The 23,687-nt window shown below is 45.4% G+C and overlaps 1 protein-coding gene across 2 annotated transcripts in view; it reads right to left on the bottom strand.

The window, feature by feature from the left end:
• Positions 1–23,687, bottom strand: part of ZBTB47 (zinc finger and BTB domain containing 47) — a 44,941-nt gene that overhangs the window by 8,507 nt on the left and 12,747 nt on the right. For both annotated transcript variants that reach the window (XM_083186839.1, XM_083186840.1), the window contains exons 2-4: positions 16,873–18,297; positions 1,809–1,956; positions 945–1,060 (exon numbers count right to left, since the gene is read on the bottom strand). In XM_083186839.1, the coding sequence (XP_083042965.1) occupies positions 945–1,060; positions 1,809–1,956; positions 16,873–18,297 (1,689 nt within the window). The remainder of the gene's footprint in view (positions 1–944; positions 1,061–1,808; positions 1,957–16,872; positions 18,298–23,687) is intronic.

The following is a 23,687-nucleotide window of genomic DNA, read 5'->3' as shown; positions in this document are numbered from 1 at the left end:
CCCTGTATGCTAATTTTTATTTCATTCGTGAAATCTAGGTTATTCATCAGTGTGATGCGTGAGCTTGTAAAACTGCATATTGACTTAGTCTGGCTCTATGGTTACACTCGATACCTTTGGAGCTACATTCTCTTTTGACTTTGAGGGCTGTGGCACCTTATATACTTATGTGTGAGAGCTGATCCTAGCCTTGCTAAGGCCGAATGGTGCCTTTGTGTGTTTGAGCTTGTGTAATTAGATTTATGTTTTTTCTATTATAAGGGGTATTTCAGATCCTTAGATGGTAATAGTTAACGTCTTCACATGTACAGGATTACAAGATTATTACTTCTATGTTGCCTTATACCACCATGTTATAGATATATGTACTAGCTGCTCTTATTTTGTCTTTTTTTGTTTTTTCATGTTATGCAAAAAAAATCAATAAAAAAATAATTGTAAAAAAAAAAAAAGAGGACTATGGTGTATTTTCTACAGTGCTGTTGGGATGGTATCGGGATGCTGGCAGTCAAAAGACCAACAGCTAAATCCTGATTTTCAGAATCTAAACAATGTGGTAAGTATTCTAACCCTACCACCTTAACCCCTCCGTAATAGGTAACATAACCACCCCCCCCCCCCCAATAGCATACTAACCATACCTCCTTAGTGCTGATCCCTAACCTTCCCTCATATACTGCCTAAACCCCTGCCTTTCTGTAGGATCCTTTACAATAGTCGGCCACAACTCTAAACATTGGCACTTACCACTGCAATATCCCAGTGTGCCCGGTCACGATAAACTAGTTACCAATGATATGGAGCTTATTGGGTATGTGGGGGCTCGTCCGGGTTAAGCAAATCGATCATTTTTTAACATTTACCTTTTTTGTAACATACTAAAGATACTAAATTCTATTGCAATGTATTTAGTGGATTAATAAGTTTGTAAACGGGGATCTCACCTCACACTTGAAAGGCTTCTCCCCAGAGTGCTGCAGAGAGTGGACCTTCAAAGACATGCTTCGTTTAAAGGACTTCCCGCAGGTTTCACATGTGAAAGGCATGTCCTTCGTGTGAGCTGTTTCAAACCAAAAATAAAAAAAGAATAAATGAACAGACCATTTGCACAACATTGTTGAGTCATCTCAATGGGACATTGGGAACATGGAAACATCATTTGGGCGTGAAGGAGGTGAGGTGAAGGGTATGTATAGTAATTTGTTATCTTAGAAGGATAATTACCCTAAACATTGCCGTAAAGTATTTAGAGACAGATGTATTAAGCCCAGTGAAGGGATAAATGGCTAGATGCACGAAGCTTTAAAAAGTGATAAAATGGAGTGTATAAACAATCAATCAGCTCCTGCCTGACATTTTTCAAACACAGTCTGTGACAGCTGATTGGCTGTTTATCATTCTCCATTTTATCACTTTATGAAGCTTAGTGCACCTGGCCCACAATGCGTCCGGTGATAATGCTCCAACTAGTCATCCCCCAACTGCTAGGTTGGGTTTGAAAAATGATGGTTAGGAGCAGATTGTCTAGTGCATTATCACTGGCTACTTTATCACTTAACCGGGCTTAATAGAACTGCCCCTTCGTTAGAATGCTTTTGCATTGCCTTCTTGAAAAACTAAAGTGGTCTCTAAGGAATTAAGGACCTACACGCACTACCATTGTGTCCAAGATTGAAGGTTTACTTACAACTTAATATTTTTCAACTTTCTTTTGAGCCTTTTAAAGCTAACCGTTAATGTTGCTCCCCTAGCAGAGCATTTCTCTTATTGCACACTTTGCAGGCCAAACACACACACACACCACTCACCAACCAGGTGCTTTCGGACATGCGCCATAGTGTAGAATTTTTTTTCACAAATGTCACAAGAAAACTTCTTTTCGGCATAACCGTGGACGATCTTATTGTGTTCATGAAGAGACCAGAGCTTCTTAAAGGTTTTCCCGCACGTTAAGCACTGCAAGATAAGCAGCCGCAGAGGTTAAGACTTCTCATGAAAAGGAAGAAAAACTGTAATATAAACTTATAGAACAAACTCCACTAAAACCTGGGCCCAGCATTCACAGAACAACAGTAGGGGAGAAAAAAAAAAAAAAAACATTGTGCAGTAAATACCGACACGCGCGCATATAGTCAAGCAAACATACGTGCGGTACAGAAATGTTATTGGTAGCATAGTTACAGAGGAAAATTTATTTTAACTCTACAAAAAAAGCATGCTGACCGAAACAAAGGGTTAATGAGGAAACCATAACGAGAAACCCCAATGTAAAAGGTGCCCATACACCGAGACCATTTATGCAGATTGCGACAAATCGGCTCGGTTTGATGTCCCCTCAGGTCCGATGCACGGTCCCATGCGCATCAGACCCTAGCAAGGTGGTCGGACCAGCTGGCCGTCCGACCACCCGTCCTGGGAACTCCTGTGCGTGCAGCGGAGGGTCGGCAGCGGGGGGTCCGGCCAGCTGGTCAGTGGATGGGAACTGAGTGAGTACCGCTATTCACCGGGCGGTGGCGCGGGAAGCGCTGCTGGTTTGAAAACACTGGTCAGACGCTGATTATCAGCCAATCAGCGTCCAGCCAGTGTTTTCAAATTCAGCAGAGCTTCCCATGCCGCTGCCCCACGTACCCCCCCCGCCGCCCCACGTACCCCCCCTGCCGCCCCACGTACTCCCCCTGCCGTGAGATTAAAAAACCTAAGGGCAAAATTTAGTAAGATAGGGGGAGTTCTATTGAAGATGGAATGTTGCCCATAGCATCCAGTCTACTTATTTATTTAGCGCCTTCGAGAAGAGATCAGATTGGTTGCTATGGGCAAAATCCCATCTTCAATAGATCTCCTATCTTTGTACATTTACCCCCCTAGTCTTCATTATAGCACCCTGCACCTTTCAAAACCTGTGCAATTATTCTTTCCTGCCTGTCGCTATCAGCGCCGGTGCTTCTAGCAGAGTCTTGTCTGTATATCAGCACAGAGATACAAACAGGCTGTGCTAGAAGCAGAGAACACTAAAATCTGACGGACAGTTCCACTTCCTCATCCAAGTGCACACGGTATCCATACCTATCAGCCACACAGGTGTAAAGTCTGAACGATACGTGTATTTTAAATGTGGGGTCTTAAAAAAATTACTACAATATAAAACAACTTTTCCCCGTGGAGAACGAGTGTCATTCTTTGGAACCCCAACAATAATCATACAAGCATATATTAGTATTCACTCTAGGCAGTACTAGCAGAGAGCCCTGCCTTGTCGTTTTGTAAATGCTTAGATCAGTTTTTCTCAACCTCGGCCCTCAGGACCCCCACACAGTTCATGTTTTCCAAGTCACCTTTGCATTTTTAAAATGTGACAGTTGGCGATACAGAGGGCAGCTGCTGGTGACCTGGAAAACGTGCACTGTGTGGGGGTCCTGAAGACCAAGGTTGGGAACCACTGGCTTAGATGAACCCTGACTATTCCGGAGTTGCCAATTTACTCTCTGTAACCATGAACTGTACACAAGCCAGGAGTCACAGTCTCTGCTCCAGAGTAACCCCCAGAGTAACAGGTGCGGGCGCACATCATAGCCATAATCGTTCCCGAATGTATTCTTCTATAAATTAGGAACCACTATGTGGCATTATGTGAATAGGGATACTACTGTGTAGCATAACATGAATTGTGGGCACTACCATATGGTGTAAAGTGAATAAGGGGCATACTGAGTGAAAACCTGAGAGTTTGCAATATTGTGTATCATCATATAAATTGGGGCACTATTTTGTGGCATGCCATTTTTGGACATTATGGAGAATACACAATGTTACACGATATTCCCGACAGTTGGAAATATCCCACCCCTATGTGGCCAGCTTTCTAAATTGTCCAATTTGTGGCTGTTTTATAACAAAATATATGCGGATCAGCGAGTTTTCCACCGATTCACATGTTTTACGACAGTTGGAGATTGAATTTTGCCCTTGAAAAAGTAAGTGTGCCCTTCCCAGTGGTCAGCATCCTGCACAAAATATCTTAGAATGCACTGTATACATACAATGAGGTTCATATATTTTTGCACACGGACATGATTTTCATAATTTCAACATTATTTGGAATAAAACACTCTTAAACTGGGTTTAAGAAAATGATTTTATGAAACACTTGTTATTTTTTAGTTCCCACCACCTCTCAAGCTTACAAATGCCGCACCAGGAATCAACTCTAGACGTTTTCCCTGCTTAACCAAAGAATAGCCGAGACCGGTTCAGGAAACTGCATGTGAGTGAATTGTTCAATTACCAGAAAACATTCCCGTAACATTCCACAAAAAATAAACAAATTGGGTTCCATTAATAAATTGGTCTCCAAACCACATAAAAAGATTGATGGGTTTCAGGGACTAAAACTCATTTATTAACATTCAATAAAAAATGCAAACAAAATTGTCCGTAATTCATGTGTTTCAGCCCCTGAATGGATGCAGCAAACGTCATAATTTTCTTGCGATGCATTCCGCTGCTCTCCACATGCATTGCACTGACTATTATCGCCATAGAATACTGATGCCGGCATCCGAATAGCGGCCAGGAGACTGATGCCGGGATGCTAACATTGAGAAGGATGCCGATGCTGGAATCCCAACTGATATCATCCCGATCATAAGTATGCAGGACAGGTTACCTCCTTGGGAAAGGAAGGAGGGGTGGTGTTTAGGCAGTAACAAGGAGGTAGGGGGGAATGGAGCACGAGGGAGGTAAGATTAGAGTTGGAATATGTGGGGGGTATCAGAGTTGGGGGGGGGGGGGGGGGGGGGGTAAAAATTACCTGGGCCCAGGTCTGATGTAGGGGAACAGAGGGGCCCCTGTTACCTGGCAGCAGCTCTTCTTAGCCCATCATTTGTTGCTGTGTGCTGAGCTGCAGTATGGCCAGGTTGGAACTTAAAAGTACTATTCTTTTGCTGCATTTTATTTGAAGGGTGCATGGCCATACCTCCCCTGATTAGGCCACACCCCCTGAAAAGTACCTGGGCCCAGCCAGACTCTCTACTGCCCTGCTGGTGGGGAAGGCTAGGCTGCAGGGAAGGGAGGGTTAGAAGGAGGCAGAGGAATGCAAGTATGCTTGTCGGGATCCCGGCATCAGAAGAGACGCCGGCATCCCGTCTGCTGGTCATCGTTAGGTCTTCAGATTTAAAAACAGATACAAAAAAATATTAACTTTTTTTTTTATGGTTATTAAAAAGTAAAGAAAGAATCCGTATTCTCAGTTGCAAGCAAAGGAGAATGATGCAAACGCATCACACACACACACACACAAACACACAATTACTAGGTGGTGTATGATTCGCTACACACTGTATTTCTTACGGCGGCAGGAGAAGGAATAGAATGTAATGCGCGAGGGACCCGGGACGGTTTCAAGTCTCATTTTTTGTTTTGACGTGTAGTACAATAATAGCACCAAACAAGACTGTACTATGGAAAAGCGGCGATAATTATACACCGGGACGCAGATAATTGGTAATTTCATACACAATTCGTCTGTTGTCTATAATTACAGTTACAAAAAAAAAAAAAAAGCTAAATTATTATTCCTTCCACCACTACCCAACAAACCCGACACATCTGGAGGTCTGTGCACGCTGTCACGTTTTATATATATCTTGTGTCTTGTAAAAGCGGCATTAACCCCTCGCACCCCCTTGTGCACAGCACTGGAGCGGCTATTGTACTACAGTTACCCAGTGCACAGCTTAGAACATTCTATTTTTCAGGGAAAGACGCTGCCCTATAAAACAGAACGATCACATTATGACACTGCAATTAAGAGTTCCATCTATTGTTAATATGCTTTAGAAACATTATCATTCCCAACATTGCATTCTTATAGGTCAGCCATGTGTCCTTTAAAATACCACATTCCTTACTTATCGCACAATTATTAGCAACACAATGCACTGAAATGACCGACGCAGACGCCATGTAACAACACTAACCCCTCTGCAAGTATTATATGATAGTGTTCATTGTAGCACTCGCTTTCTTTGAAAACCCATGCAGTTCCTCTTCCCTGCCTGGGGGTGTCGCTGTCTGTTGTAGTGCTTCTAGCACAGTGTGGTCTGTATATCACCACAGCAGACAGCGACACCCCAGGCAGGGAAGAGGGACTGCATGGATTTTCAAAGTTGGTGCGTGCTAGAATGAACAATAATCTATATCTATAGATATAAAAATCGATGTGTGTGTGTTTCCTATGGACTCCAAAACGGTGTATGGGGATTCAACATTGAATCCCCATACACACTAGGGACGATACAGCATTACCTATATAAACAAGAACTATCATTAATGATATATAATTTGTATAACCTAGTGTGTATCGATAATGATGGCGAGCCCGCGGATCATTAACAATGTCCTCTGTCATCTGACCATGCAGCGGGGGACCCAATGATGTCGCTCAACAATATTATTCTTTGGCTATACCAATGGTTCCCAAACTGTGCACCGTGGGGTGCCGCAGGTTGGCGTCCAGAACGAAATCAAATTTATTTATGGTCAAAGTGATAGGCAAAACCAGTGCTAGTGGCTGCCAATCATAAACACATGTGGATAATCAGAAGCACCACTGTCCACCATCACAAAACTGATCCGAAGGGTTACAATTTACTTCATTTTTTTTTTTTTTTTGCTCAATTGTATCAATAAAGAACATTTATCCTAAGGGCTATTTCACACCTTCCGGCTCCTGCCGGGCGGCGAAAACCCGTACGGCCAGGAAGCCGTGCCGCACACAGCAGTTTACAATGGTAGTGATGGCCCCAGCCCAGCAGCTGTACCTTCCAGTGGTGGGATCCGGCTACAACCGTGCAGCAGGGCGTGGCCGTCCCGTGTGAATGGAAACAATAGTGTCCGTTAACAACTACTGTGCACGGGACGGCATTTGGCCGTGCAGGATTTCGCCACCTGTGTGTGTGAAGTAGCCCACAGGGTGCCGTCAAAAAAAAAATTGCTGATGCTTAGAAAGTTTGGGAACCAATTGCCTATTCACTAGGTCTTTGCTCAGAAGCACAGTCAAAAAACGCCTAGTGTATAGGGCAGGCATGTCCAAACTGCGGCACTCCAGCTGTTGTGAAACTACACCTCCCAGCATCCCTTGCCATAGTTTTAGCATTCCCTAATAGCAAAACTGTGGCAACGCATGATGGGAATTGTAGTTTCACAACAGCTGGAGGGCCATCATTTGGACATGCCAGGTATAGGTCTATAGACAGAAGTAATAAACGGTCAAATGGACAATCCAAAAATCTACTCTAAAGAAGGCTTCCAATATCTCAAACAACCTCCGCATACAATCACAGACCTGATTCATATTTGCAAGTGAAGCAAATTACACAGCAACTGTGCAAAACCGTGCAGCACTGCAGGTGGGGCAGAAGCAACACCTGCCGAAAGGATTCGATTTTTTTTTATATATAAACCCATCTAAAATGTGCGTACGCACTAGATCATTGGTCAGGGAGTTTTAAGGAAAAATCATTGACACATTGGATCATTTGCGGTGTCGTCCAATTTATTTATTACCAGTTATTTATATAGCGCACACATATTCTGCAGCGCTGTACAGAGAATACTTGAACATTTACATCGGTCCCTGCCCCAGTGGAGCTTAGACTATGGAGGATATTCTGATGCAGCTCGAAGTTCGTGGCGCTGCGTGTATTTTTTTAAGCCCACCTGCCATTCGTACAGACTCCTGCCCCCCCCCTTCGCATGGCAAATTCGCCCGTACGGCTGCAAATGGATATTTTGCCTAAACATCCATTCGCAACCTATGGGGCAACACCGACATCATTCATTGATTCATTCATTCGCCGGCCGTGGAATGATGTGTTGCGCACACGCAAATCTATGACACTCCCCGTTGTCTTAGGCTTGTCTGTGCCCTCTCCGAGAATAGGGCGGGCAGCTGCCATTGGGTGACCCGCGTCATTAGTATGGGAACGTCCAGCGCTTTCATAGGAACACACATGAAACGCTGGGCGTTCCCATTGGCGCAACCCCCGGCCCGCCTTTTTGCTTGATCATTTGCTTTGCTTACAAACATGAATGAGACCCACAACGCGGAACGCAGGTACAGCCATGGTGTCTCCTAGAGAAAGAGAACGGAGCGTGATCCGGGCATTTCACCACGAGTTACAGAAAACGAGTATAATAATAAATGAAAACTGATGTATACATCTGTTACTGGGCTGCAGCAGGATACGGTCATATTGTCAACCGACTTAGGTTGACAGTTATTAGGTCGACACCGTTGGGTCGACAGGCAACAAGGTCGACGGGGTTCTAGGTCGACACTGATGAAGGTCAATATGGGACAATGTCGACATGGTTTTTTTTACTGTTTGAGCCGACAGCAGGCCACGCTCAGGGAGGTTGAGGGCAGCTCGTGAGTGCTCAGGAACAGGGGGGGGTTTAAAGTATGAAAAAGTTCAAAAAAAATTGACCTTTTAAATGTTTTTGACAAATGACAGGTAGGAGTTGATTGGCTGGTGGGTTGTAACCTTCCACTTTACCAGGCTTCCTACATCTGCTCCAATGTTTGATGCTTAAACATTGTTACTGTACTCCATAAGGGAATGCGGATGATTGTACTGCTTTTTGTTGGCCATTAGTTTGTTTGCGGTGACACAGTTATAGAACGGATGCTGCTGTACTGGAATACACATTTCTTCATTAGACACCACAAACCAGAAGCATGCATAGATTTTTAAATTTTTATTTTTAATTACTAGAACCAGCAGGCTGCCCTTAATTTGCCATGAACTAGAGACATCAGCAATGCCCTAAATTTGTATTGAGGCTCTGCTATTGTTTTAGACCATGAAAACAGCTGCCAAGGTCATCCTGTAGGAATAGGTTCCCTTTAACAACGTGCATTTGTGCACAAGCAAACAGCAAATACTGGTGCCGTTATTGCCTTTGCGGTCACTTTTAGACTTTATATCCGACTACACCCCCAGTGCATTCAGACTGAATCCGAAGGACTCCTACAATGCAGCTCCCAGAAGACAGCATCAGAGGATCGGACCGCACAAATCAGACGGAGGAGAAAGGTCTTCAGAGAGATCAGAGCATTATGGGAGAGATGCAGATAAAAAACAATGGCTCTCGATTAAACACCATCCCGGCAGCCAATTATATCGTTTGTTTCTTCCAGTAATGTAAAGGACAGGTTGTGTGCCTTTCAGATGGGCTTATGACGCTCTGTGAAGGGTACGGGGGGAGGGTCTCTCAAAAACCATTAAACAATTGGTTAATGATACAGATTACACTGAGATCACCAGCATAATGACCGAATCCATACATCAGCAACTTATACAGGACCTTGCAATGGATGCAGCCAGTCAGGAAGACTATACAGCCAGGGCCACAAATTGCAGGAAAGCATAATAACCAAACTTGCATGTCACACATGACATAAGGGCACAGGGTCGAAGGTCAGGCTAATAGGGAGGTGCGTTAACAAAAGGGGTCTTAGTGTTGACTGCATAAAGGTCGACCATTGAAGGAAGACTGTTAAGGTCGACACCTAAAATAAGTTGACATGGCTATGGTTGACAGGGTTGGAAGGTTGACACAAGCATTTGGTTCAAAATGGGAAAGTGGACAGTTGAGGTAGACATGTTTTTCAGCCCGAATGTCGACATGTACCCTCCCTATGCTTCGGGAACACTATTTTATTCCCCCACCACATCGTAGTGGATACAATAAAAGATGCACATATAAATACAGTTGTGCACTGGACTACTCATTATTCCCAGTACCGTCCTTTACAGCGATCAGCCAATACCCAAGTGGCCAAACGCAGGTTGTAATACTTGTTCTAAATAACTGCAACCGCAGCCAACGGGTTAAAATGACAGCGAGACTATACTAACATAACATCCAGCAATGCTGCAGAAAGGGGCCTTGAATTCATAACATTTGATATGGAGCCAGATTACCAGGAGACATATGGAAACAGATGGGGCTAGTAAAACATTTCATGGGACATTAGCGATTCCTCTGCACAAAATGATGCTGCTCAATGAGGCAGCGAACCGGGCGGCAGATTGTGACCCAAAGCAGAATGTCATTCGTACGCAGAGCGGATGTCCTTGAACGAATCACAGACCGGCGCGCAGGACCTGCCGCAATATGCTGTACGCGGCAACGGGGCCCTGCCACTGACATTTCCCTGTATTAGCTTATTGCACATGTTAAAAAGTGTAATGAAGTATTCCCCCTGACCTCCTTTACAGGGGAAAGTAAAAAATAAATAAAAAAAAATACACCCAAATCCCCCGATATTGAACACATTGCTATGGAGACCGTGTATCGAATCTCAACCTGCAATCCATCCATACAAAGTTGCTGTAACATTGGTGTATTAACAATCAGGGACACCACCACTTAAGCTCTACTGAGCATTTCTGTTACCTAGGAGACCGCACGGACAAGCTGTGCTACCACAAACTGCTTTCAAATAGAAAAAGGTCAGTTAAAATGTGAAGCGTGTCGTGTCATATGGCTCACTATTTAACCTTTCAGTTCTGTGGTTAGACCCCACACATGGGAACCAGACTGTACCACCAGCATAGGCTAACAGGGACCAGACATGATCTCTTCCACAAAACCTGCTGCGCCTCTTCCTTCTAACATAGACTCCTAGGGGGGAATTTACTAAGATTGGATTTCTATTTCTGATGGGATGTTGCTATAGGCAACCAATCAGATGCGAAATAAAAAAGTAGAATATGGTTGGTTGCCCATAGCAACATAGAACTCCCATTCACTGAACCCTAAAATGGGCTTTGGAGAGCGATAATGTGAAAAGAATGTGTCAGCCAAAACAGCTCCAGACATATTACAGATGATTGGCTGGTACATAATTCCCATCCACTTTATCTCTCTCCAAGACTTTGGAGAAAATTTGTCCAATAAACGCCTTAAAATGTTTTAATTCTAAGGCAGTTTTTTGTGTTTTTTTGTGGCATAATTAATTTGATCTTTTTATTGTTCAAATATTTTTATTGAAGATGAAACAACATAGCATGTTTATGTACAACGGTCCTAGAGTTAACGAGAAGGCACGTGGTTAGTAGAAGGCTGTACAACAGGGCCGTTGATGGCTACGTTCCTTAAGAAAAGATGTACTTAAATGAACTAGTAGGGGGGGAGGGGATAATGGATAGGGGCGGGGCAGAAGTAGTGGATGTTGAGAAAGGGAGGGGGGAAAGCGGTGGGAAAGTGAAGAGTGTGTAGAGGGGGAGGGGGGAGTCGTTGAGGTTTGTGAGTTTAGGGTGTTTTAAGGGGAAGGAACTGAACAAAATGAGAGTAGAGTCGTGAGATGAGTTTAAGGACCAAGGGGGAGTAGGTCGGACTGATAGGGGCTGATACAGGTGTAGGGGGGATCAAACCAGTCCCAGGAGGGGAAGGTTTCTTGAGGCATACCAGGGTTCCCATACCTTTTGGAACTTCTCCACTGTGTTATTTTGGAGGCTGGTTATGTACTCCATTTTAGAGACAAACCAGATTCGGTTTAGTAGTTCTTGGTGGGAAGGGGGGAGTGGGGTTTTTCCAGGTCTTAGCGATCTGGAGCTTGGCAGCGCAGGTGATGTGGAGGATCAGCTTATTGGAGAAGGAGGTTAACCGGTCAACCGGGGCACACAGAAGCATTGTGGGCGGTGTAAGTGGGGGGGCAGGTTGGGATGGATGAGTTTATAACCGATTGCACCATGTTCCAGAAGGGCCTTATGCGTGGGCAGGTCCACCAAATGTGGAAGAAAGTTCCTTCACATCCGCATTGTCGCCAGCATGAGTTGGGTACAGATGGGTATATGGCATGAAGGCGTGTTGGGACTAGGTACCATAGGGTATAGATTTTGTATGAGGTTTCCTTAATAGCTACACTGATAGAACATTTAGATATAGCAATGTGGATCTCTTTCCAAGAGTCTTCTATTAGGGAAATCTCCAAGTCAATTTCCCAGGCACTTTCATGAGTTTCTAAGGGTGGGCCGTCTGGCGTGAGAACGAAGTGGTACAGGTATGAAATGATGCCTTTATCCATAGGTCTCTGGGAGCAAAGACTTTCTATGGGGGTAGGGTTTCTGAGAGAGCCCGTCCTAGATAGGGAGACATTAATAAAGCTCCGGATTTGGAGGAACTGATAAAAGAGGGAATGTGGGAGGTGGTGTTTTTCCTGGAGATCGGCGAAGGATAGCAGCGTATTCTTGTCGTGGAGGTGTCGCAAGCGTGTGATACCTGTTGAGGACCATGTGGTGGCCATGTGTAAGGATTGACCTGGGGGGGAAGGATGGATTTTGCCAGATAGGAGTCTGGGGGGAGGGGTATGAAGTGAGTGAGAGCTTGGTGGTGAGTGAGTCCCAGACAGAGAGAGTGAGGGAGATTGTGGGTATAGCTAAAGCTGAGGCAGGTCTAAGTTGACGTGGGACCCAAGGTAAATAGGAGACGGAGAGTGTCTTTGACAGGTCAGATTCCATGTCAACCCATCTTTTCACATATCGGGGGGGAGTGCCAGGCGACTAGTTGACTGAGTCTGGATGCGTGATAGTATTTGGAGAGAAGGGGAAGGCCCAAACCGCCTGAGGTTGGATTCTTGGCAAGGATGTCTCGGCGTATGCGGGGTTTTTTGTGGTTCCAAACAAATTTACAGTAAGAGGTTTGTAGGGTGGCAAGCGTTCTTTTGGGGACAGCGATGGGGAGGATCTGAAAGAGACAGAGAAGATTTGGGAGCACAGACATCTTGATAACGTTTATACGTCCTGTCCAGGATATGAAGAGTTTACTCCACCTGTCAAGGTCTTGTGTGATCGTCTGGAGGAGGCGGGGGTAATTGAATTTATAGAGGTTCGCATAAGTTTTTGTCAGGTGTATGCCTAAGTATTTGATGGAGTCTCTGCGCCAGGAAAAGGTGAAATTAGACTGAAGGAGGTCAAGAGAGGGTTTAGGGATGTGAAGGGGAAGCGCTTCAGATTTATCGTGGTTAATTTTATAACCTGAGAAGTGACCGTACAAGGAAAGTTCTTGGAAAAGGTTGGGGAGGGAAATTGAGGGGTTAGTTAAAGTGAGGAGGACGTCGTCTGCGAAGAGGGAGATTTTATAGTCAGAGTCACCGACCGAGATTCCAGAGATATCGGGGTTGGATCTTATTCGGCTGGCCAGGGGTTCTATGATTAATGCAAAGATAAGAGGGGATAATGGGCAGCCCTGTCTGGTCCCATTTGAAATGCTAAATGAGTCAGAGGTTATGCCTCCTGCAGAAATTCTAAGGCAGTTTTAATCAGCACCATCAAACACAAAAGCTATATAAAAACGAGGTAGTATAATACAGATTCGGTACAGTACATAAAAGAAAAATAGCCACAACAGGATCTGCCGTTTAAATAGGTGGTGCGATTTTCCTATGTAATTTATTCACTGCTCTGTTAGCCCCGGGGGATCGCATCGCACCTCCTGCAAAATCGCATGCGATCTCATGCGATTTTATAGGGTGTACAATGCCATTAAATTAGCTACACAATAATATCATTGTATGACATACAATGAGGTTTTAGGCACCCCCCACTCACTATCCACGCCACCCGAAGCGTGGTGAGCAAAGCGAGGCCCGCGAGGGGCGGCGGTACGCGTCCTCTGACCTTTTCATACCCCCACTATCCACGTTGGCATGGAGTTTATTTTATATAGTGTGGCAAGCGCAGCGAGCCACCGAGCCCGAAGCGTGGCGAGCCCCGCGGATTACTTTACATGTAATTTACTGCTCGCCATGCTTCGGGCACTATATAAAATCTATTCCACGCCGACGTGGATAGCGGGGGTATGAAAAATTCGGAGGATGCGTTCCGCCGCCGCTTACCTTCCTTCGGGGTGGCGTGGATAGTGGGGGGGGGTGAAGGTGCCTAAAACCTCATTGTATGTCATACAATGGTATTATTGTATAGCTAATGTAATAGCATCGTACACCCTATAAAATCACATGCTATAGCATGCGATTTTGCGGGAGGTGCGATGCGATCCGATCCCCCGGGGCTAAGATAGTAGTGAATAAATTACATTGGAAAATCGCATTGAATCGCACGGCCATTAAAATGGCCCAATGCGATTTTCCTACGCAGAATAGCAAATTGCTTAGTGGGCTCCCGCCTACTACATAAGTACCAAATAGGTGTATCCAAAGCTAAGGTTATTTTAGAAGACTGCTTCATTAAATATTTTTATATATGTTTAGTGTCCATGTTTATCCGAAACACGGCCATCTTTTGAAGAATTAGCTTAGAGCGGGCTTACTAGTTAATCCATAATCCATTCTTTGTTTACTGTTTCTTTACAATGATTTGTACCATGTACCTCTGTAACCACTGTTTGCAAAGCCTGTATGCTGTACCATCACTAGTTGCACACCCTTTGAACAACAAGCTGGCAGGGTGTGCCAGCTTTGGAAGAAAAGTGCTACATCCGGTCGAACTCATGCTTCAGTTGCCATGAAAATAATATTATTACTGCTGCCTTTGAGCAGCATGATCAAGATAGCGCCGCTGATGGCTGCCTAGGAGCTGTGCAGCTCAGCCAAATATGTTCCATGTGTGATAACTGTACTGTCTCTGCTTGTATTGTTACCTACCTGGCTGTTTCAGCGACCAGTGGCGCCGCTGATGGCTGTCTAGGCATTGTTCAGCTTTTTGGGTAGGTGTTCCCCATGTGATAACTGTACTGTCTCTGCTTAATGTTACCTTCCTGGCTGTTGCATCGACCAGTGGCGCCGCTGATGGCTGCCTAGGCGCTGTGCAGCTCAGCGGGTATGTGTTCCCCACATGTAATGTCTTAATGTAATGCCTTCACCCCCCTTCATCCCTGCTTGATGCTGCACTGTAAATCCACAAAAAATTCCTAGTGTGCGCAAGCATACATGGCCAATAAAGTTCATTCTGATTACTGTACAGACTTCCTCCATAACTGTACCTCCTCGGGATCAATTTAAAAGGGCCGCAGTACCAGCGATTCGCCTGCAGAGGCCACTGTGGAGATTGCAGTCTATGGAAAGCCAGCATCATTATACTGTATACACAGCAGAATAGGACAACATGGATAGCACAGTTCAAAAGGTGACGTAGTTTAAAGCCTTCAATCAGCAATTCGATCTGATCACTTTATTGCAAGTCAGACAATGAAAGCAAACGTCTGCAGTGTGATATGTAGCACTACTGGGAGTGCAACTGAAGGTTGCAAGCCTGTCACTTGGATTACACTACACCGGATACTAAAGGAAATGTTTCCACATACAACAGATCTACACACTTTATCTGGTAGGTCACACACACTCCCAAAAGATTTTACTACCAGTGCAGGTTTGCTCTGCCCCAGGAAAACCCAACACTCAAGCTGCAGCCACTACCTTCTGCAGGTAGTGGCACTGCATCCAGAAGAGGCAGCGTCAGCCCCGAGCATCCACTCTGGAAAGTTGGGGGATGCTTGAGGGAGTGAGGGGAGTCGGGACTTCCTCCGGGGGAGTGGTGTTCGGCAGCAGAGGGCAGTAATGATTAGTGGCGGCGATTCCCGGGGGGTGCACCTACATACTGTATTGTAATATGCCCGTAAATGTACCGGGACAGCCCACTACGGCAGCGCAGCTGAGTCCAGAAAATTTCCAGGCACACCACTGAAGCTGTTAACCACCATATGCCAGGGGTAGGCAACATGTTGAGCTATAGAGCCCAGGTGTATGGGTCAATAGTGAAAAGGTCAAAATGCATTAAGGCGACTCCCCGCCATGCTTTGGGCACAGTTCCTCGCTACACTTATATGATCACACGCTATGCCCACTTGATAATAAAGTATGGAAAAAAACAACCTACTGATGGTCTGCAGCTATTATTATGACCAGTCCCTGCCCCAGTGGAGCTTACAATCTATGTTCCCTACCACATGTACACGCGCACACAGACATTCTAGGGGTAATTTGTTGGCAGGCAAATAACCTACCAGTATATTTTTGGATTGTGGGAGGAAACCGGAGTACCTGGAGTAAACCCACGCAAGCACGGGGAGAATATACAAACTCAACACAGTTAGGACCGTGGTGGGAATCGAACTCATGACTTCAGTGCACTGCAATTTTAATGGGAACACAACCCTCCCAAATCTAAAATCTCTTTGCGCACCAGCCCCATCTACGGTGCAGAAAGGTTTTATCAAAACGGGAAAGTTACTTTGGTCCCAACTCAGAATAACCCCCTTATACCCCTTTCACACTCGCAAAAATATCCCAGGTTTGATGCACATGAACGCGCATCAACCCAGGATTTAGCTAAATGTGAAAGGGTCTAGAAAGAATATCCCGGTATGAGCATTCCGGGATTTCTACCCAGGTCCTGACCTGGGTAGATTCCGGAATCAACACGGGATGCTCAAAAACCCGGGATATTTTTGCGAGTGTGAAAGGGGTACTAGTGACTTTAAGCAGCAATCCAGATCCCTGCATCGTTAAAGGGTTAAAAACTGAGAATGGTAGGTAAAATCATCATTCAGTTACGCCAAAACATGAGAGTAATACAAACCCATTATATTTATCCTACAACCATAAACCAAGGAGACCATGCCATAATTACTTAGTAAGGACCTCTCTCTCCGAGCAGCTGCCACTTAAACGTAAAATCAAGAACTTTTAGATTTAACTTCAGCACAAGACAGAAAGCAACCATACAGTAAGGATACATTAACAAGTCACACACAGCCCACTTACCTCTAATCACAAGACACAAAATAAACACTTTTACTCCTAGTTCTTACATGGAGAACCGCAAGTGCGTCAGGCTGGGAGAAACTTACTTGTATATTCTTTTCACAGTCTGTCTGGTGATGAAGCATCAACTCGCTCTCCAAAAGGAACCTCTTGCCACATTTATCACATATCCTCATGCGGCTGTGGGTGACATTCATGTGCTTTTCCAGGTACCACCTATTATTAAACACTCTAGGACACTTCTTACATGGAAAGTGCTGCTTCTCCTCAAATTTGGCTTTTTGACCCAACCCATCCTGTCCTTTCTTCCGCCTCCTCCCACCGCCTCCTCGGCTGCGTGCTCCTTTCGCACCTTTCCTCAATGTGGTGGAGTCGTTTTCACTTGGCGACTTGCTTCCCTCGCCAGGAGAGTTCTCATCTTTGGCCACCTCCACTGATTCAGCATTGTCCTTTTCTTCTTCCTCCTCCTCTTCTTCTTCCTCCTCCCCCTCCTCTTCCTCTTCTTCCTCCTCCTCCTCCTCCTGTGGTTCTTCAGCTTCTTCCCCTTCACTCGGCAGGACCTCCTCTTCCTCGTCTTCTAACATGTCAAGAAAGTCTTCCTCTTCTTCCATCCCACCTTCTTCTTCATTCTCATCATCTCCATCTTCTTCTGAGCCTCGATCATCCCCATCTGATCGGTCCAAAACTGCCACAGAGTCTGAAGAACCCTTACCCTCTGTCCCTTTGGAGACATTTAATGTCTGGTTGTTTAAGTTGACCTCTACGATTATCTGTTCTCGGTTGTAGGACTCTTGACTTTCCAGGTCCTCCTCCGAATCCCCTCCTTCTATTTTACATATTCTTGCTGTACTCCTGTCCTCATCTTTAAAATACTGTTTCGGTGATGTGGCGTTGGGTATATTATGTACTTTACTTACACTGTCCTCTACTCTAACAGAGTAGGGATCATTTCCCTCCCGAGCATAAATCTTTGTTGGAGGTGCATCGACCTCCTGCTTTATTTCCCTATAAAACTGTGGTTGCATCACAGCGGCAGTGTCCGTTCTACTGTCCTCTGCGTCCAAGATATCGTTCGCCATGGACAGGTTCAAAGACCTGCTGTGGATCAGTTCCTGACATGACGTCACAATTTCGTTCATCTGCAACACGGCAGCGGCATTTAAGACGTCCTGCACGTTGCAGCCATTGACTAATAGCTTGGAGGTGTAGATGAAGTTGAGTATCTGCTGGAAGCCTCGAGACGTCAAGGCTTCCAGGGACAGTTCCACCCTTTGCAGCTGCTTGTTCTGGGTGAAGAGAGAGTGGAAGAACTGGCTGTAGGCAGCGAGCACCCCCTTGTGAGCAGGGAAGGTGCTCTTCTGCTGCACCAGCACAATGTCCACATCGCAGAGGTCTGGTTGGAAGAGGCGCTGCTCATTCAGTCTGTCCATCAAACAGGTGAAGTGAAGGGCGACATCTTCCACTAGAGAGTACTCCGTGGAAGGGTAGTCCGTTGTCTTCTCAACTATCAACTGAAAGAAAAAGGAAAGATGACCATTAGAGTCAAATCAGCTGAAAGCGATAGTCAGACATCTGCGCTAAACAAGTCATACTTTGGGTGCAGAGGACCCGCCAGCTACAAAACCCAAATAATTAACTCCAAGTGTAAAAGGACAACCAAGTTGATAAGGCAACAATCAAAAATGTAAATGATACCTTTATTATCCTTACTTAGATGCTAGCGTTCATTCTAAGCAGCCTGCACCTTTCAAACGCTGAGCAGTTCCACTTTCCTGCCTGGGGTGTCACTCTCTTTGCTGTAGTGCTTCTAGCAGAGCTTGGTCTGTATTTCAGTAGTAATATAGATCAAACTGTGCTAAAAGCACCTATTCAGAAAAGAGTGACGGCACAGGTTTTGATTGGTGCAGAGCGCTAGAATTAACACGGAAATGCAATTCATAAAAAAATAAAAAATAAACCAACCATGTAGCTATATGTAAGAGGTGAACATTAGATAAATGCAGGACCTGCCTAAAATATCTTAAAAGGGTGCGAGTGGACCATTAAGGAACACATAGGACAATAGAAAAGTATAACCAACTCTAGAAATCCTGGGGTATGTAGTAGTACGTTTATTTAGAAGGCGCCGCAAAGTGTCCGCAGCGCCGTACATAGCAAACAAAAAAAAACAAATTACAAGGTAACGTACAGGGTGTGTTGAAAAATACAGTATAAATAGGGGTATAGCTGGAACTAGAACTAAAATCAGCATCAGTTCAGAAGTAGGTGTGGAAATTGTCGAGGAGACTGAAGATGAAGTAGAGGAAGGGAAGAACAGGACAGGAGCACAGGTGAGGTAATGAGGTAGGGTGAGTACGTGAGGAAGGAGGAAATACATATGTATGTATTTATTAACAGTTTCTTATATAGCGCACACATATTCCGCAGCGCTGTACAGAGTATAGTTCAACATTCACATCAGTCCCTGCCCCAGTGGAGCTTACAATCTATATTCCCTACCACATGTACACACACACACACACACACACACACACACACACACACACACACAGACACAGACATTCTAGGGTTAATTTTGTTGGAAGCCAATTGACCTACCAGTATATTTTTGGACTGTGGGAGGAAACTGGAGTACCCAGAGGAAACCAACGCAAGCACGGGGAGAATATACAAACTCCGCACAGTTAGGGCCATGGTGGGTAGCCTGATTCAGACTGATCGGGAAGAGAATTCGGGTGAAATCAGTGACATCCACTCTGATCTGATGTGCGGTCCCGTGCGCGGGTTGGAGGTCAGACGCACTGCATAAATGATAAAACGTACGTGCAGCCATCAGCGGCACATCGGGGAGGCTATTTAGCACTTTCGATGTGTCGGATCCAACTTCTTGAACTCCCCGGCAGTCCTTCACATGTGATAAATCGCATGCGATTATTCCCATGTAAAAAATTGCACCTCAAGTGCCAAGTCAGATGGAAGCCCTCCCAGCGGAGCTCAAGGGAAGGAGTGTCTGACTCTCACGGGTTGGAATCATTTGGTCTACAGCATTATGGTCAACAGTCATTAGGTCGACACGGGAAAAGGTCAACATGGTTCTAGGTCAAAAGGTCATTAGTCCGACATGGGGTTTTCACTGTTTTTTGACCCAACACAGTCGACATGGACACAGTTTAAAGTGCACCGTGATGTGTCGGGCACGGTACACTATTTTATTCTCCCACCACGCAATGGTGGATGGTATGGCATGAAATAACGTCTGTCAGCACATGTTGGCTCAAAAAACAGTGAAAAACTCCATGTCGACTTTTTGACTGTCGACCTAGACAATGTCGAACTAATGACCTTTTGACCTAGAACCATGTCGACCTTTTCCCATGACGACCTAATTACTGTTGACCATAATGCTGTAGACCAAATGACCACACTCACATGTAGCGATTTTGGGCTATTTTCTAAGTGATCTGTCTAGATCACTTAGAAACTAAGCACAGGTCGCTCCTTGTGTACAGGCTATAGCAGCGGCAATGAGCGGTCCCACACGTCGCCATCGTCTGACTTCATTGCAGTCAAAATCCAGTCAAATCACTAATGTTCTCACCAGAGAATACTGGTCCACACAGATCGCCCAGCACACATCGCTGGTGCATGAGCAATAATGCGCAATGCTATATAGCTACTGTAACACTGCAACAGGTATAAAATTGTGCTGTCAAAAAAATATGTCAAATATACCCTCCTCACTGATCAGCACCCTGCACTACACCAGGGCCAGATATTCATGATGGACGTCTGTTTGCGGTTGGCATACAGAATTTTGGAAGATTTAGTCATCACACTGATTTAGTTCTGTAATGAGGAGTCTCTAGACCTGGGTTACAGTTTAATCTCCCTTTCTAGAGCGTCACAGATCTATTTATATTATACCCTTGAAAGTAAACGTATTAGAAGTTGCATTTCTGCAGGAATCCGTTACACAGGCACCTGGGTGCAGCTTGGAGACGGTAGAACACCTTGGCTCATTAACCGTTCTGCTGATCTAAGCAACTGAGACAGACAGCCTACGTCTCACGGATTCCACCCGGATTGCTCTCAGAAGCGTGAGGCGGCCATCTTTAATGGGGTTTCTACAAACGGTCCAGTCAAAGACTCAGCAGGTTTATGTAAAGGTCATAAATCACAGTCATAGCTTTTTCATAAGGTGACAAAACTTTGCAGTGCTGGATCTTTACAAAATATAGTCGCACATGAGAACACGTATGGGTGACCTTCTGAAAGGATGGGCTCGCGCGAAACAGGCTATAAAGGGCACAATTGTCTGGAGAGCTTAGAGACTAGAGCAGTGATGGCTAACCTTGACACTCCAGCTGTTGTGTAACTACAACCCCCAGCATGCCCTGCATCAGTTCTAGCATGGCCAAATATCAAAACTGCAGCAGGTCATGCTGGGATGTGTCGTTCAGCAACAGCTGGAGTGTCAAGGTTAGCCATCAAGTGTCTAGAGCAGTGGTGGCCAACCCGTGGCTCTTGAGCCTCATGCGGCTCTCCCCCCTTGTAAAGTGCGGCTCCTGCTCCCACTGCTGCCCGCCGTCCACCGTCTGTGCCAGTCCCCCCTGCTGCCGGTTCCCTGAATCCCTTCTCTTTCTGAGGGGAGGAGAGCGCACATCGCGCATCTCTCCTACCCCTTACTGTGCATCCTGGTGACTGGGCAGTCTGCCAATCAGAGCTCGTGGGCCAGCAGCCAATCAGGAGCCGTCCAGCGAGCTTAAATTGGTGGGCGGCCCAGTCACAGGGAAGTGAGGGGGGAAGGACTAGGAGTCACGCGGTGTGCTGTGCTCTCCTCCCATCGGTGACATGACAGGAGGACTGCAGGGGGACACCAGACTGTCCTCTCCCCGCCTGGCAGCAGCAGCAACAACGGTGAGTCCTGCTCCTGGGAAATTTGCACTGTGGGGGCATAGCAGTTGGTGGCACTGTGGGGGCATAGCAGTTGGTGGCACTGTGGGGGCATACCCGGCACCGTGGGGTGCATATGTGTATCTGGCACTATTGGGGGCATATGTGTATATGGCACTGCACTATTGGAGGCATATTTGTATCACACCCACCCAAGGGGTCAAAATAGACCACGCCCCTTTTTTGGCGCATGCGCCTTCGGCACGCGCATGATGTCGGCTCTTTAGCTTGACTACCGATATTTTTCGGCTCTTTACCTCTGACCGGTTGGCCACCCCTGGTCTAGAGAATGTGGATAAATGGTAATCCCATTGAATTGTTCATAGGGGAATTCAATGGTTTGCGACTACATGATTTCTGCCGACAGTCTCCTGAGGTAACGAGCAGAAGTCTGGGGTAGATGTATGAAGCAGTGATAAAGGAGGAGAAGTGAGCCAGAGGAGAAGTAGCCCATGGCAACCAATCAGCTGCTCTGTATAATATGCAAATTATAGATGTCACTGCAGTGCTGATTGGTTGCCATGGGCCACCTCCATTATCAGTGCTTCATATATCTACCCCTCTGGGCGGAATGTACTAAGCCTTGGAACGTGCTAAAATGGAGAGTGATAAACCACCAACCAATTAGCTCCTGTCATTTTCAAGCAAAGCCTGCGGCATGGCAGTTAAGTGCTTATTGGATGGTGGTTTATCGCTATCCATTTGATTACTTTTTTCAAGCTTAGTACATCTGGCCCACAGCAAGGTTTTACCCACTTCTAAACCAGCTGCATTTGGGCATGATACATAAGTAATGCAGCTGGGTCCTGTCCGCAAAACAATTGAATAGCTCAAGTTTAAATTTAATTTAAGCTCCTAAATTAGCGCTGCCCAAAAAAAACTATTTAATTCCCCCTTCGATATTCATAGAAAAAAAAAAAAAAGGATTCAAAATAAAATAGGGGGAGCTTTAATTAAGCCCCCAACCCCCATAAATGGCGCTTGATAAAAAAAAAGGGATCTTTAAATAACGAAAAAAGCATATACTGCTAAACAAATGCATTTTCCTCACCGTTTACCCCCAGATGGCATTTATCGAAGAACAAAAACATTTGCTACTGTGCCGGAACGGTGCCCAGACTTCCCTGCATAATTTTGTTGGTTATATTTATACACCATGTCTGTGTGCTCTATCAGCTATTCAGCAGTCTTGTTCTGGGCTTCCGATGTCCTGAAATAGGGTGAAAGCATAATCGCCAGGCATCCCAAATGTTCCAAAATGGAGAGTATCCCTTAATAGTTAAATTGTCCCTTTTCAAAATCTCTCTGTAAGCAACCCATAGGCTTTGCAGGCTTGTGATTATCCACATAATACTTGATGATCTCATTATCTTCTTCTGTGAAAGCTATTGTAACATTACCAGCAAATTTAGGAAAAATGCTCCCCAGCCAGAACAAATTAAGCCACACCCCTTGTAGATCCCAACTTTATAAGATACCGGTTTCTGGCCGGATAATTACCCTCAAATGTACAGTACAGGAGGAGGGGGGGGGGGGGGGGGGGGGGAATCTAACCTTCTAAATAGTAACCAGTCCCTAGCTAACCTTTTATGGAATTCACTTGATGAACTATAGAATCCGATTGGTAGATTTGAATAACTCGTCTACCAATCAGCTCTTAGAGATGTCCAATAAACCGTAAACGCGAACTGTGCAGTGTGTTGGACATCTTAGCGAATGTGTGCGTGCACAGCACATGCAGGTCAGGAATTCAATTCTGATCGTAGAACAAGACTTTTGTTTTTCGATCCAACAAAAGCAGCAAAGCAAATCCCCCCCCCCTCCCCATGAGATACCCCGTCCCCCGACTGCTCTAATTAGATGCTTCTCTGGAGCCTCGGTCAGTAGGTCAGAAGAATAGGATGGGACCATTCATCAAAGAACGAGCGCCTAATGCGGGTCTTGTCTG

Source organism: Crinia signifera, chromosome 5 (genome assembly GCF_055691185.1).
Source record: "Crinia signifera chromosome 5, ASM5569118v1, whole genome shotgun sequence".
Taxonomy (NCBI): Eukaryota; Metazoa; Chordata; class Amphibia; order Anura; family Myobatrachidae; genus Crinia; species Crinia signifera.
The sequence above is the reverse complement of the archived record's forward strand: the minus strand, read 5'-3'. Positions and strand labels throughout refer to the sequence as shown.